Below are 16,135 nucleotides of genomic sequence, written 5' to 3'. Positions count from 1 at the left end.
GATTTTATTAATATTTTTTTTAACAATTAATTTATCTAAAATATAAATTTTTAAGATTTATTTATTATTTTACTCTTATTAATTTAAAACTAATTATTAGCTTTACAATATATCGTACATACTGAAACTATAACGCTTTCTTAAATTGCAATAGCATTTTAAAGGTGATATAATGTACAAATATACATTAAATGTTGTTGATATGAAAATGTTAGACGCATATTTTATATGTAATTATTATTTAATAATTTTTAATTATTATTATCCTTACATAAAAATATATTCATGTGACTAATCACTTTAGAGATGTAAATTTATGCACGATTTAATATATACTTAGAAGTTAAAAATGGAATTGAAAGTTTTGCATATATAATATGCTGCACCTTTAATATTTATTTTGGTTGCCTATGCTATCTTTCATTACAATAAATTAAGAATTTATTCGTCGCAAATCGAAACTCTATTTAATAATTGTCGCTAGTTAATAAATTACTAAATTCGAATTTTGACACTTGGCTATAGGTAGTCTTGCTTTTAAGATATCTCTTTAACATTTATATTCATATTTAACATTCACATTTTTAACTGAGTTTTAAATTGAAAACTTGTCCTAATCTAGTTAAGGTTAAGACGTGTCGTTTACATATTTCATCAAGTTTACATAACTTTGTGTTTGTACGACAAATAATGACACATTGACACACTAATGGAAGAAAATAATAATAGTCAATAGCAAAATGTGACTGAGAAGCTTAATCATATATTCTCACATTTTTTTTTTACTATGCTAATAATTATAAGTTTGCGTGAAGTGATTATCATTCCAAAATTTTCTACCTTAATTATTCTTTCACCTGCTCTAACAAGCACATATAGTATGAAAATTCAAAATAAATCTTCACCAAAAGTAGGTAGATATTGTGATTATTAGTGAAAGCATATATCGTTTTTGTTTCCGTATCAAACACCAATACTTAATTAATTAATAATTAACTCAAAAAAAAAAAAAGATAAATCGATCTCATGATTTGATGGTTGTGCACTTTTTCAGCATAGATAGCAGATAATGAAGGCATTGTGAGGATCAAAGGAACCGTACAAAAGAGTTGGCCCTTTGATTTATGTTTGAGCCGTTTATTGAAATTGATGGAACAAAGGTGGTTGACACAATTGAAAACTTGGAGCCAAGGGTTGTTTTTACAAGCTCATGGCACGTGGAAAATTCTCTTACTAGAACATTGCGAATAATCTCTGTATATATATACATACAAAAATGAACATGCACATTTTTAATGTTATCTGTTATTGGCAAAAATGCCTGGCATAAAAGTAAGATCCCTATTGGATCCAAATCTAAATCAGGATGATATTGAACTATTTAGATATCTTGTTTTTTTCTCTCTAATAACCAATTAAAATGGGTGCAAAGGAATCACTCCCCTCTCTTCTCTAGTCTCTACCCCTCACATACATCTTTGTGGAAGTAATAATGACAACATTTGAAGACATTTGAAGACATTGTGTGCATGATTTCGCAGTTCACTGCTATTCTCACCAAAGCATTAGTTGCACTAACAAGAAATAGCTTATATTATTCTATAAGGATGTGGATTTGATTTTGTGACAACTCAATTCTTGCTTTACTCAGAATAACTTGTAAAATAGTGTTCACTTTAAATAAATATTGCAAATTTATATATATAATAAGGTGAAAACTCAGGTGAAGTCGATTTCATGTGAAGTTGATATTTGAAAGTTGTTAGATGAAAATTTAGTCAAATCAGTCAAATTATCTAACGGCTTTCAGATATCAACTTCACGTGAAGTCAACTTTACCTGAGTTTCCACCATATAATAATCATTGGATAGTAATAAATTTTTAAATAAAATTTAAATTTGTAATGAACTAATCTTTATTTTACCGAATCAAAAGATATATATCATTAAAAAAATGACTTGTAAAATAAAAGTTTTGGTTATTAATTAGACTCAACTATTGATTAGAGGGAGAAAAAATGGCTTGACATGTCTCTCATATCATCCGTCAACAAAAAATACTCAAGAAAAAGGTTAAAACCTACGTTATAAGAACTTAAGATAATTTTCTTAATAAAAAAGTAATTCATGAAGAAGTCGTAACGTGCTACCGAATACTGCTTTTTTTACTATTGACTATAATAGTATTTGATTAGATTAATACGAATATAATAACCTCTTTAATTAGTGCCTAAATACTTTACCAAAAATACTAGCCATACAATCATATACATTGAACTGGAAACACCATGAGACCATGCAAAGTTACATAATTAATATATTTAAATGAAAACCATATGCTCTAAGCAGAAAGCACATAAAAACTCAACATCTTTCTAGCATCTTTCTCTATTCAACGTGCAACCAATCATGATATGAATGACCAATCAACCATGGTAACCATTAAAAGGCAAAGGCAAATGCTATTATTGTGCACTGTATATAACTTTATTATATAAGCATCTATTATCTGCCCCCACCCTTCCATAAAAAAAAAAAATAATAATCTTTTTCTTATTTTTATTTTTAGTTCTTCACCTTTCAACTTATCTTTGGGTATTTGGTACTTGAACTTTGTGGGAATATTATTAAGGCATGGAAAAAGTTGCTACTTTCTGGCAATAGATAAACTCAACTCCATTCACTTCATTTTGATCAGATTCCCCTTCAACAAAAACAACAGTAGGTATAGTTAGTTTCTATCATGTCAAAACACTGCTGTAGTTCATTAAATCATAATGTAATTATGCTAAATTTTGAATATTACTAATTAATTGATTAGGCACAAGAAAAAAGAAAGATTAAGATGATTGATAATTAAGTAGACACCTGGAATAATTTTCACAATGTTCTTTGAAATATTCTAAGCTAAAATTGCAACATGAATGTGAGTCTATGTGCTATGCTAACATAGCCAAGAACATGGGTTGGATACATTGACTTTAAGTCTCTAACCATGAGTTACACTTATCATTCACTCTACAAAAGGATACATGGGTTAAAAATCAAGCAATCAGAAAGGGCAATTTGGGAATCCATTGATGACAGAACTTTTTATTTATATACCAAAAACGTTTATTCTTTTCCAGATGTTTATTCTTCTCTGTATGTGAGTGAAAGAAACCTTCCAATCTCATCTAATAGAATAAACCAAGTGCAATGATGGTATAAATAGACCACCTATTGATCTCAAAGTTACACATACTAAACCAAAACCAAACCAAACCAGAAACCCAAAGACATAAATTGCATATCTTTCTCTCTAGTTAGTAGTTACTTTATAATATTATATCAAACTATATATTAGATTATATTATAAGCTCTACAGCCTTATTAGTAATGGATGTGTTGACAATGTTGACTGCTGAGAAGCCAGTGGTGATCTTCAGCAAGAGCACTTGTTGCATGAGCCACACAGTGAAGGCTCTGATAAAAAGCTTTGGTGCAAACCCTGCAATGATTGAGCTTGACAAGTTGCCAAATGGTCAGCAAGTAGAGAGAGCACTGGTCCAGCTCGGCAGCCGGCCAGGCGTGCCGGCGGTGTTCATTGGACAGCAATTCATAGGTGGTGCTGATGAACTCATAAGTCTCAATGTTCAAAACAAGCTTGCTCAATTGCTACTAAGGGCTAAAGCTATATTCATCTGGAGTAGGTAGCTGTAGCTATAGCTATCCAATTGCAAAGTAAATTCCACCCTTTCACTTCAACTCACATGAGCAAATAAGAGGTTCTAGTATTGTTCTTGGGAACCCCGATGAGTATAGACCTTCTTCTAGCAATGCTTCTTGTGTTCTTCTCTTGTTGAATCTTGTTATCCTAATCCTAATTTTGTATAATGCAAGTAGTTAAGCTTTTACATCATCATAGTCATAGATGGCTCTATCATATTATAGTCCCTTTTTGGAGAGTAATAATCTGATTTTGAAGAGTTAAGTCCAAATTCAGTGTGCAATCTCTGCAATGTGAAAAAATGAACAATATGCTAATAACATTATAACAATCCCCAAGTATAGACAATCACAGATTTCAATTGAAAATATTGTACCACCAGAGCAGTTATAATATAGCACATTTATTATAGTGTATCCTGTTTAGGACACATTTAGTTTTGAAGTTGATAAATAAAGAATCTCCTATGTGTGTATATATTTCACAGAAGATTAACTATGCAGGGTGCCAAAACTTATTAAGTATTGTATTCGTATGTATATAGATTTCACAGAGATATATTCTATACTTTATTATAGGTGGGATATCCTAAGATAAATTAGAGAGAAGTAGAGGGAGTGAGAGGCAAAAACAGAAAGTATAGAGATAAATTCTGAAGCAGAAGCATTTATTTGTTGAGGAATCCTGAGTCCCCACTGTGATGCCAAGAACTGACCTCGCACTAGGTTTTGTGTTTTTTATATTGGTTCCCCAAACGCATATGCCATAGACCTTTTCAATTTTTGTTTTGCAAAGGGTATATGCCAACAATAATTCAACTTCAAAAAACTCAATGTTCTTATGCTTGGAGAGAAACACACCCTTCATTCATACAATGAGTTTATTTTCACCTGGGAAATTTTTGTAAGAATATTCTTAATGAAATCGAAGATAGCTATAGCCAAATGATAAAAGATTGAGCATTATATTAGCTTGATTTATCAAGAGAAAGCTATATTTAACTTTTTGAAAGCATGTATAAATGGAAAATATAAGAGATTCATCAACAGGTTATAGAATTCAATGCATGACAAACTATATAAAACAATAATTTTTGGGTCCAACAGGTCTTTTTTTCTTGTTTTGTTTAAAAAATATAATTCCATTATCTTTTTTTTTTACTTTTTTTATTTTCCATAATATTTTTGTATTCGATAGATGAGAGACTAATCTATCACTAATTTGAGCTCTATTTAAGATTTGTTGATGACAATGAATTATTATATAAGTGAACAAGTAAATTAATCACTTGATCAACCTAACTCCAAATTAAAATATCATGGTTTCTTTCTTTACCTTTCAGCAGACAAGTTACAGAATTCAATGCATGACAATTAAATTATAGAAAACCATAATTTTTAGTTCAAAAGGTTTTTTTTTCTTATTTAAAAAAATTATTTTATTAGCTTTTTTCATTTTTGATTTCATTTTCTGGCTATTGGCCAATAAATTGTTGCATACATAAGGTAAGATTCGAATTTCCAGTATTTATTTAAGTGTACGAGTAAACTAATCACTCGACCGATCTAACTCCTTCAAAATAACATGGTTTCTTTCTTTTATCTTTCAGCAGACAAACCGAAAACTTTATGCATGTTTGATCAATGGATAGAGAAAATCCAATATAAAAACTACATAACACAAAATAATGGAACTACTTCGGTTTTCTACCTACATAATTGATTTTTTCGCAAAAGTTATGCCTCTTAGGCGCTCTTAGTGGTGTATTAAATCGTTTCTCATTGGTGCTATCACTACCTAAACGACTAAGCAGAACTTTATTCCTTGTCATTCTTTTAGTCAAATAAGGCAAATGCAACCTAATTTTAACATCATATACCTCCAAGAATAAACTAATAGATGAACTTAAATAACAAAAGAAAAACGACTAACCTCACTCCTCATTCACTAAAGATCTTCATTATAGTGAAACAGTCAACATGATTCAATAGCTAATGCCATGTGTACCAAAGTTCACATGTTTAATACAACATCATAAATAAGTACAGAAAGGAATTTGCAAAACTCAAAAAACGTTTAGAGGATCTAAAATAAAACTGTCCTCACATGTAAGAGCCAAAATATGCCTGCACTTTGAAGTTATTTCACTTCTGAATATAGTCTTTCAAAAGTTGATTTTTGTGATGCAAATTTGCATTGGTTCGCCAATTGGCCACAGCCTTGGAGACAGTATCATTAGCCTTACGAATCTCCTCAGCAGAAAACTTATGCTCTATGATTCCCAAGGGTCCAGGCTGCAATACTTTAATCACAGTTTCCATCTCTTGTTCAAGCTGTCTGTAACACATTCAAACAAGTCTGCATAAGAAATAATAATAAATTACCCCCACTTACCAAAAAGATCAGGCTCCTCTAATATGCACCCTTAAATCATTTAGTGGGTTCAGAATACCATTAAAAGACAGTTATACTTTAGAGACAAATTCAACATAGAGGATCCTCTTTTTCCCCTTAGCAAATTACAAAACAGCTCTATATTCTACTAAAAAAAATGCATTTTTCCCCCCAAAAAATTTTTGAAATATAAAATTTAATCAATAACCTTTTAATAAAAAAGAGTCAAGTAAGGATTACATTGCTATATATTCTCACAATTTGTGAAATATGAATGGTTAAAGTTAAACAATTAAAATTCTACGAAACAACATCAAATTTTCGATTTCTGTTAAACTTTTCAGCCGGAGGAGTTTTTCTACATTACAGAGTAGCGCAATCAAACAGAACAATTTTTTGTCGCAAAAACAATGCTAATGTAATTATGAAATATAAAGGCAATGTTCCCAAATCGATAATAAGCATTAACATAACCCTAATTTCATAATTGAGAGGGCGGGGGCAACTACGAATTGTGATTAGGATGAAAAAGAAGTTCACCTTATTAGCCCGGAAAATGGCAGCGAACTTCGAAACCCCATGATCCCTCACTGACACTGCAACAATCGAACCCAACGGTGATCTTTCGGCGAAATACGTCGTCGTGTTTCCACTTTCCAGGGACGGAGTGAGCTTTGTTTTTTTTTTTTTGGTTTGGTATCAGAGTGAGGTTCTAAAAACTGGACCGGTCATCAAACCGCTTTAGTCACTGGTTCACTGGTTTACTGGTCCAACCGGTCTAACCGTGATTCAACCGAAAAAACTGTTCCATAATAAAATAATTAAAATTATAAATAAACATCATAAAATATCTTTCAAATTTAAAACCCTACACAAACTATCAGTCTATTACCAACTAAATGTAATTAATTAATCATCAAAATATGCAAAATTAACATCATTATACTTCCATTAAAAATAACTGGATTGAATTGCAGTGCACAAGTTAAAGATAGACAATATTGCCTTAAAGTAATTGAGTCAAAAAGTAAAACAAAACAGGCCCTTTTAATTCTTTTATGCTTGTAGGCTTCAATACAATACAGAAGAACTTTCTTGAAGGAATTTATGGCAACCAAAATAGGCCCTGCTTTTGTCTGAATTGTACAAGATATGATTAACAAGTTTAAATATTGTAGTTAATCAGACAAAAAAAGAACATTTCCCAGTTGTCTCACTGAGTCCAGCCAAATGGAACAAACATCACTGTGTACTAGCATAATTCTAGATCAGACTCAGCTCCAGAAGATGTTATTATCTTCACCAGCTCCCAATTCCCATTTGAAAGTTGAAGCCAACACTGAACCTTTTGAAATATGGAACTTCAGAAGTAAGGGAAAGAAATAGAAAATTCTAAACTATCCATGTCTTACTAATAATGAGAACAGAAAAACTCAATCTCTTGAACTCGATAATTACATCAGTTATCCAACTAAATAATTGCATCACAGTTATCATAAACTGATTTCAAAGCCTAGAAGCAGAGTGAAATTAAAAACATGAAGCATATAATAAATTGAAAGATCACCAATTGCAACTTTTTAATAAGAACAGAAGTTAAGAACAATGAAAAATGAAGAAAGATTAACATTTTTCAACCCAATTTTAACAAAGCTCATCACAATGATTAACAACAACAAAAAAACACTGAAGGAACAGTGAATCAGTAACATGGGCAGTGCAAATTTAAATTTTAAAAGTTATCAATTTAAAATCTATCATCAAATACAATCAGTGAGCAAAGCCAATCAACCAAGCACTGACTGAGCATTCTGTTATGATTCTGTCACTGGGAAGCAACAAATTCAAGTTACAGCAACATATTTAACAAATCTTAGTAAAGTCCCGATTTACAGCAACATTTAGATCAGCAACAAGGCAAATTTATTGATTAGCAATTCAGCAACATGCAAAAATACAGGGAGAAGGAAAATTTGGAAAAGAGAGAACAGGGAAGCGATGGTTCAGGGACTCACCAACGGTTGACGACGAGTCGGCAACCACCCCACAAAAGGCGACGAAGCAAGAGACAACCCCACGAGTTGCTTCTGCCGCCGGCGACGAGACAGACGAACCACGAGATGCCAGTGACCGAGACGAGACTCGAGTGACACTGGGAGGCAGAATCGAGCAGAGACAACCACGGACAACGAGCAGCAACCAACGCGCACAGCTCGAGCACTCACTGGCGGAGGGAGGCGCGAGCAGCCGAGCACAGAGGAGAGAGGGGAGATGCGAGCACACGAAGCAGAGGATCCGGCGAGAGGCCCGACACCACGAAGACGGTAGTTCTTGAGTGCGACGGACGGCGGCAGCAGTCTCTCACTCCGACAGACGGCGACAACGATTGGTGGAGGCTGCTAGGTTTGCTTTCTTTGGTGGAGGCTAGGGCATTTGCTGAAGGAAGGAGTTCGAGAAGGGGGATAAGTGGATAACGCGTGCAATCTTCCCTTTCAAGAAAGGAAACGACGTCGTTTTTGTAAACCGGCCGGCTTCCGTTCCGATCCGACCGGCCAGTTCAGCGGTTCTCGAACGGTTTTAAGTTCTGCGGTTTTGCACACTGGACCAAACCGTTTTTTGCCGGTTCCCGGTTGAACCTGTTTGACCGGCCGGTCCGGTCCGGTCCGATTTTCAGAACATTGGAACTGGGTTTGTGTTCATAGTTAATCACAGTGGCTCATTGAGGCCCAAAAGGAATGGCCATTGGGCCAAAAATAGAATGGCCCATCAAGTTCGTATATTAGTTTCCAATTAGCTACCGATAGAAAGGTCAAGAAGATTCGGCCCAGACCAAAAACAAACAAAAAAAAGAAAGGTCGAGAAGATGCGAACTGATATTATGGAAAGGCAGACAGGAGAAATCAGTTGCCATCAACCATTGCGACAGTGATGGTGGCGAATGATACCGAGTTAGAAACCATAACCAAGAGCTGCGCGGATTGGTGGTTCAGTTTCGAAGGAGTGAAATTGCTCACCAATGTTTGCAGATGTATCTCTGTTTTGGCTAGGTTATGTGGTCCAGACAATGACCAAAAACAAAAGTGGCTACCAATAACACCAGGCATTTTTCCCCTTTAATTCCTATATGCATTTTTTCCCTTAATAATTTTTTTGCTTCTAAAATCATGCCTACAAGGCAGGGTGAAATACATTTTTTTACATATATAATAATTTAATTTATGAAATAAATATGTAAAACCAATTTTTAATTAGTCAATAACTCAATATACTGAGGAGTTATCTTTATAGTTTTTTACTTTTTGTCTCTTCTCTGCTCCTTCATTCTTAGATGCCTCTTAATCTGTTGTTATATTATCTTAAAAGTTATTTGTAAGCCATATTCATTTGTTATGAAGCTTAACTCAAGAAGACAATCTTCCATATACTTAAAATCGTATTCCAGAATTGTAAGAATTACTAACAAACCCATCACTAAAAAGCAGCAGCAACATGAAGGAGAAGTAAGAGAGAGAAATTAGAAAATGATGATTTATGCATACTATATACATTGCAGTCATGAAACTGAGTGGCGTCTTCTTTTTGGAAAAGGAAAGCGATGAGTTTCTGAATGAGCGATACCTTTGGCATTATTATTACTGGCACCAAACGATGATTGCTTAAAAGTACTAGTGCTTAAACGAAAGAGAGAATTGAGTTTGCTTAGTTTCTTCGTGAAAGATTTGAAAAGCTTGTTAGCGGGATATTGTGACTTCACAAGCTCCTGTTTCATGGAAACATGGTCTTTCTCCAAATCAGTCAGCCTCATCCTCATTCTCGCTACCTCCAGCTTCAGCTCTCGATTCTCCCTTCGAACCGACGCGTAGTTATCCCTCGGCGACATGGCGCCGCTTCCGGCACCGCTTCCCGTCCGCTGAGGGAAATGCCCGCCGAACAAGAAGCTGTTGCTGTGGTGGTGTCCTCCGCCGTTCATCGCGTTTCGCAGTCTCATTTGCTCGAAGTAAAGCACTTGAACCGCCATTTGCACCGGCAGCCTCTCGTTCTGTGCTGCATGGCTGCATGCTTCTTGAGACAGTTTCTGGCAATCTATGCTTTTGCATAACCGGTACCTCTCTGAATCCTTTATATTTGGATGAACCTATAACAAGAGACTAATTTATTAGTACATGAATGATTTTATTTCTAACACGCACGCCATGTGTTTGAGCCATGGACAATAGATGTTAATTACCCATATAAAGATATCTCTTCGTGTAAAGATGATAATCAAGAACTGTTAGATAATTTGACATGTTTGACTAAGTTACGAAATGATTAAGAGTAATGGAGAAAAGGGATTCTCTGCTTTTCTTACCTTAAGGAAGATATCAACTGCTCTATAGAGTCCATCACTCACTATGCGTGCATGATCTGGGAGTAGTTCTGCAAGTGCTGTGAATTTTGATGGCAACAAGTTTGAGTCTAATGCTACTTCAGCAAGATAGTTATCCATCAGTTTAGATACTTTGAGGATTGAGCTTTGTTTTGGCGATCCGGGGCTGTCGAAGTCGTACACCATTTGGCTTTCATCTCTGAAGCAGCCACCATCATTATCATCATCATCGTCCTCCTCATCCAGGTTAAGGAAAATTGAGAAAATCCTCAAGATTGAATCTGTGTCATATATTGTGCTGTGTGTGTTCTGAAGCGAGTTAGCCGGAATTAGTATGTCTTCTAGGATTGCCTGGTCGAGTTGTAGGCCGATTCGCCTCTCCAAATCACACCTGCAAGAAGTTGGGGCCCCAGCCGCGATAGCAGCCTTCAACAGGAATGATAAGAATGCCATTGGAACCTGGCTCTTCCTTGATTGATTAGGGAGTAATCCAACTATGGCTTCAACAACCACCCTTTGTTTTTTCTTTACTTCCAAGTCAAGTAAACTCCCTTTAACAACTTGAGGATCCCTAATAAGAGCAATCCCCTGTAGTGAACTATGTGCATAGTTTATCAAAATCTTACTGATCATATCTTGTTTTAGACCCTTTGATTTCAACACAGAAATTACTCTCTGGAAAAAATCAAGGACAAGAACATTGAAAGATTTCCCCCACCATTCTGAGGGAGTTTCTGGTTCCATGTTTGAGATTGTCTTAGAATTTAAAGTATGATCAAGTTTTAGCAATCCAGAGGTAAGTTGTTGTTTGCATGCATTGTTTGCAACTGAATTGATTAACCTGCTAACAAGGTTAATTTCTTCTGAAATTGGGAGAAGAGTCTCACAATGGTGAAGAACACTTATGCTGTTTTGTATGCTTGGTAGCACCGACTCTTTTAGATATGATTCAGCTCTAGTCTCCAAGTTCTTCTCAGCAAATTCTTCTGTCATTTCTAGAAAATGCGCTATGCAACGAAGCTTGGCAACGTTTGAGAGAGTGAATTCAACATTTATTCCATAGCAGAATTTAGCTGCTAGCTCAAATGCATCTATACCACCAGGCACATTTTGGAGGCTTATGCGTGAAACCTTTGAATCTTTTGCTTCTAGCAGCAGTTTTCTGATTCTTCCACTCCTAGAAACTAGAGGAAACTGCAAAAATTTGTTGCCAAGTACTTTAGTTCATTGTTTAAACATTAACCTAAATATATAGGTCCATAACAATAGATTTATTTTTCATTTTCTTACATGGGGAGAACTTTGAAACCATTAAAAATTCATCATATCAGAATGGCAGAATAAGGATATATATGATCAATTATATATATTTTCATAAGCATGGCAGAATAAGGATATACCTTGTGAAGTGGAAAGCTTGAGTCTCCTACTTCAATAGTAAGATCACTAGAGACTTCAGATATTGGCCTGAAAGAAACAACAAATCTAGCTGAATCATTGCATCATGTAGGGGTGGAAATTTTCAATATAAGGCAAACAGTGGAGGCATACATATTACCAAAACCAAATTACCATAGACCTTGAAAGAGCCTCTTGTGTAGCTTGTATTTTGCAATTTAATGAATGCTTATAAGAAAAAAGTGAAACAATCTAATCTTCCAATATCAAAATCTTGAAATAGAATAGGCCCCCAAGCCTAAATTTTGCAGAGGATAAGGTAAGTTCCAATATTGAATTTATATTGCATGGTTGGTTGTGTCATTGCGTGGAACCCATTTATGCAAATCATTGAATCCTAAAGATAAGATGGAAAATCATTTGAGCCATTCTATAGTATGGTCAAATAAGTTGATGTCTATGGCTGTCTGTTCTATTTCCACATGCAGCCAAAAAATTTTCATTTTTATTACCACATAGTCGGTGAGATCTTATTATCACATCATTATAATTATTATTATCAAATTCATTCATTTAAGGCCTAAAGATAATAAAAACACAAGAATAATAATTGATGCACAATGTGATTATTGTCCTCAACAAAAGCAAAACATGATGAAAAGATCTGAAACCATTCACCAAAACATGCAGCGCCAAACCGCTGTCATGTTGGTAAATTACTACATCAAGGTCAATATCTGATCAGAGCTTGACCAATTACCATCGGATCAATATAATGCCTCACATGTTGTTTTCTGACATTGATTTGGATTCATTGTGACCAAGTCATATGAGAGATTTTTGGTACAATGATTGAAGGAATGCACTAAACAGTAACAAACACAATTAAAGCATGATGAGACAGGACAAGGCAAAACAAAAATTAAGGTTCCAACTACCTCTGCTCTTATACTATTGTGCCAAAATTCACCCTCTATTATAACCAATTCTGGTATTGTTCTTTGAACAAATCTAATGAACTCAAGAACTACTACTAGAAGGTCTGTGAAAAATGGTTGCACATACAAGAAAATTTAATGAACCCTCCATCATTCATTCATGTACATAAATGGCACACATGTAGTATTGCAATCAAACACTTTAAATGCAAAAAATAACTAAAACTTGATTAAGAAGCAAAGAGAAGATTATTATTATTATTATTATTATTATTACCATTCATTGGCATGTCTTATGCTTGAACTTGGACGAAAAGTCCTTTTCCCTTGAGAAATACTAGGCTTCAATTCACCAACAGTTACAACTCCCATCTCCAACAAATTTGACTTGTGAGTATTTTGATAATAACACTGCAGTAGCACCAACCCTACTAAGGAATTGTCACTCTGCATGTGAATGGGACTATATGCTATAACCCTATAACAATCCAATTCCATACATCTATGCCAGTTAAAGTAACATAAGAAGATAATAAATTGAAGAATGAAAAATAAAAGAAACACGTGTCTGCTTCTTCTTACATTATTCTTCTTTTGTTGAGGACCACTTCACTCTGTCTGTAATAAAAAGTTGTGGTGACTAGTGATGAAGTGAAAATCACATGAAGCCATGCAAGCCTATAAAAAGGACTAGGAATGTGACAACTTTGTCAATAACAAAAATGTTATATGTTTGTGTAGGCATTTTCGTTTTAGTATTTAAAGGAAAAATAATAATGCAAAAGATTTGTTTTTTATATCAGTAAAAGAAAAAGAAAGTATATACTTTTAAAGTGAACTAAAAAGTGGTACGAATATAATTTCTAGTAATTTAACCTTTATACTATCAAACGTTTTCTTGACATGAATCGTAGGAATCTGCAAGAATATTATAGTGCTTTTGAGAGTTATAATAATAATGGCTAGGTAAAGCTACCCACCATGAAAAGATTAGCATAAATAATAATATTATCATATATTCATATATGTAAAGCTCACTAAAGTAGCTCGGATTTAAATAATAGTTGGATTATTACAAGTCATAATGAGAACCACAAGTTAAGAATATCTCCGATGCTCGATTTTAGTTTTATTTTATTTTGGATTTCACATAATACTACTATATAAATATTTATGGAACTATATATTATAAAAATTAATTTAAAATTTAATGTAAAATTCGTCATTGAAATACTTAGTTTTATTTTAATTTAACAATGTTACAATAATAAAATTATAATGTTCATTTAAAAAATTTAATGAATATACAAATAATAATATTTTATTAGTCTTTTTTTTAAATGATACAATATCTCTTTATTAATATTAATATTATTTTAAAGATTGTATTCAACTTAAGTTTTAATTTTAAATCAATTTTGTTACTATAAAAGTCAATACCTAAAAAATATTTAAGTTGCTCTTTACACTAGCTAGACCAACTTAAATACATGAATAAATTACAATTATGAAAATTATTGTTCATCTTGCAATATTTAATGACTCGAAGGTTATTCATCATGCATGTTGCATTTTTTTAATTATTAGTATATATACTATCTATTATTGGATGACGCGTAAGTCTTGGTGTATAATTTTATTTACAAAAATATTCCAATATTTAAAATGTTCACATTCTTTAAGACATAGCTTTAAGATCAACTAGCAAGCTCAGGAAAACAACTACGAAGCATAGTAATACGGCTTCGTAGATAATGAAAAATCTGGATGAGGTAAATAATGGGTTGAAAATTTAGTTCAATAAAATAAAAAATATTTTATTTAAATTATCTAATAAAAAAATTTTATTCAATAATTTAAAAATTTTAATTATTTATTATATTTTAATTTATCAAAGTACCAGCTTCTTCTCCTAATCCTCTACTATGTCGCTTGGTCGCCAACTAGCTCCATCGTTGCTATTGAAATTCTACTCACCACCGCTGGTTCGTCAACAAAGACTTTCATCGGCATCGCTCTCCTCTAAACCAAAAATGAACAGCGCCGCTGGGCTTCTTTTCGTCGTCGCTGCTTGGTTTGTCATACACCGTCACCGGCGTCGCTCATTCCTAGTGAAAATAACCATCCACTTAAAGATAAAAATAATCATCTGCATATCTAGTGATTGAACATCCAGCATGTTTTAATTGTATATAACTAAACCCAATCCAATCAAATAACCATTCACATAAGAATTAAAATAACCATCTGCATACTTACTAAAATGACTATCTGGCCAATAAAATAGTTTTACTGAAAAGACTGTGGTGAAAACGATACAACGACTAACACTACTGCTGCTCCTTCAACGGTTTGATAACTACCCGCCGCGGTCACCGGTGAGGATGAAAGTTCTTCTCCAGCGATTCAAGTGAAAACCACTCAACCACTAATTCAAGTGGCCATTGATGTAGAAAATCACTCAATAACTAACACTGTTGCTGCTCCTTCAACCGATGAAGATGAAGGATTAAACGAAGAAGAAGAAATGATTAAGAGAGTAAAACTGTACAACTTTTGCTGATCTCGCAGGAGGAGAACGAAGAGTGGCATAAAAACAGCGGCAACAGTGGATAGACGGTGGGTGAGAGGCGTGTTGGGCTGAGCGTCAGAAGAGGAGGCGCGTCCGATTGACTGGCGGAAGTGGAGGAGTGTCAGGCTGAGCGACAGAGGAGGACCGGGATGAACGACGATGTGAGTAGAGGAGCGAAAGTGAGTTAAAATGAAATAAGAATCTGATGTAATGGTATATTAAGAGGAGGTTACGTTGTCTAATTCTAATAATTTAAGTTTAAGAAGTTGATTATTCTAATAAATTGAAAATCTAATTTTAATAATTAATTTAATTTTTCTATTTTTAAACTGTTGTTAAACGTTGTTTAACATTTATATTGTTTATGTATATTTTCTCTAATAATAATAATTACTTTGATGCATAATATAATATAGTGTATGATAATGGAGCTGATGACTCAATGGACAACCAATTAGTACATCATGTTGAGCCAAATAAAAGGTAAACAAGTAACAACTAACAAGTATGCATTAAAATAAAAGACACAAGTCATGATAGTGTAGCTATCACAATTACTAATAATGTGACAACTGCTGGATGAATCATGGTCTCACACTGCATCGATCTGGTGGTCATCATGAGGCCATCAATTTCTTTTGTTCAATGGCCGAATAGTCCGCTTGGGTAATCATATCATAATTTGATACCAAACTATAGATATATTTTTATTTGAATAATAATAGAGAATCAGATTTTAATTAGTTAATATTATC

General features: G+C 33.7%; 3 protein-coding genes across 5 annotated transcripts; 1 reads left to right on the top strand and 2 right to left on the bottom strand.

Annotated features, from left to right (window-relative positions):
- The first annotated feature begins 3,259 nt into the window (after positions 1–3,259).
- LOC107492434 (monothiol glutaredoxin-S1-like) lies at positions 3,260–4,006 on the top strand. The gene has a single exon (XM_016113454.3). The coding sequence runs from the start codon at positions 3,379–3,381 to the stop codon at positions 3,694–3,696; it is 318 nt and encodes a 105-aa protein (XP_015968940.1). The 5' UTR covers positions 3,260–3,378; the 3' UTR covers positions 3,697–4,006.
- Positions 4,007–5,669: 1,663 nt separating this feature from the next.
- LOC107492514 (uncharacterized) lies at positions 5,670–6,809 on the bottom strand. Its single transcript, XM_021126425.2, has 2 exons — positions 6,644–6,809; positions 5,670–6,046 (listed from the first exon to the last, which is right to left on the bottom strand). Exons 1-2 carry the CDS (start codon positions 6,682–6,684, stop codon positions 5,854–5,856), a joined length of 234 nt encoding a protein of 77 aa, XP_020982084.1. The 5' UTR covers positions 6,685–6,809; the 3' UTR covers positions 5,670–5,853.
- A 2,709-nt stretch (positions 6,810–9,518) lies between these two features.
- Positions 9,519–13,437, bottom strand: LOC107492511 (BTB/POZ domain-containing protein At1g03010). 3 transcript variants are annotated; one of them, XM_016113543.3, is made up of 4 exons: positions 13,086–13,437; positions 11,873–11,939; positions 10,455–11,666; positions 9,519–10,238 (listed from the first exon to the last, which is right to left on the bottom strand). In XM_016113543.3, the coding sequence occupies exons 1-4, from the start codon at positions 13,304–13,306 to the stop codon at positions 9,657–9,659; spliced, it is 2,082 nt and encodes a 693-aa protein (XP_015969029.2). In that variant the 5' UTR covers positions 13,307–13,437; the 3' UTR covers positions 9,519–9,656. The 3 variants fall into 3 exon arrangements, with proteins under 3 accessions (XP_015969029.2, XP_015969031.1, XP_015969030.1); XM_016113545.3 differs by lacking the exon at positions 13,086–13,437 and adding an exon at positions 12,024–12,439; XM_016113544.3 differs by lacking the exon at positions 13,086–13,437 and adding an exon at positions 12,031–12,439.
- Positions 13,438–16,135: the final 2,698 nt, after the last annotated feature.

This window comes from Arachis duranensis, chromosome 6 (genome assembly GCF_000817695.3).
Source record: "Arachis duranensis cultivar V14167 chromosome 6, aradu.V14167.gnm2.J7QH, whole genome shotgun sequence".
Taxonomy (NCBI): Eukaryota; Viridiplantae; Streptophyta; class Magnoliopsida; order Fabales; family Fabaceae; genus Arachis; species Arachis duranensis.
Note: the sequence above shows the minus strand (reverse complement) of the source record. Positions and strands in the feature narration are given on the sequence as shown.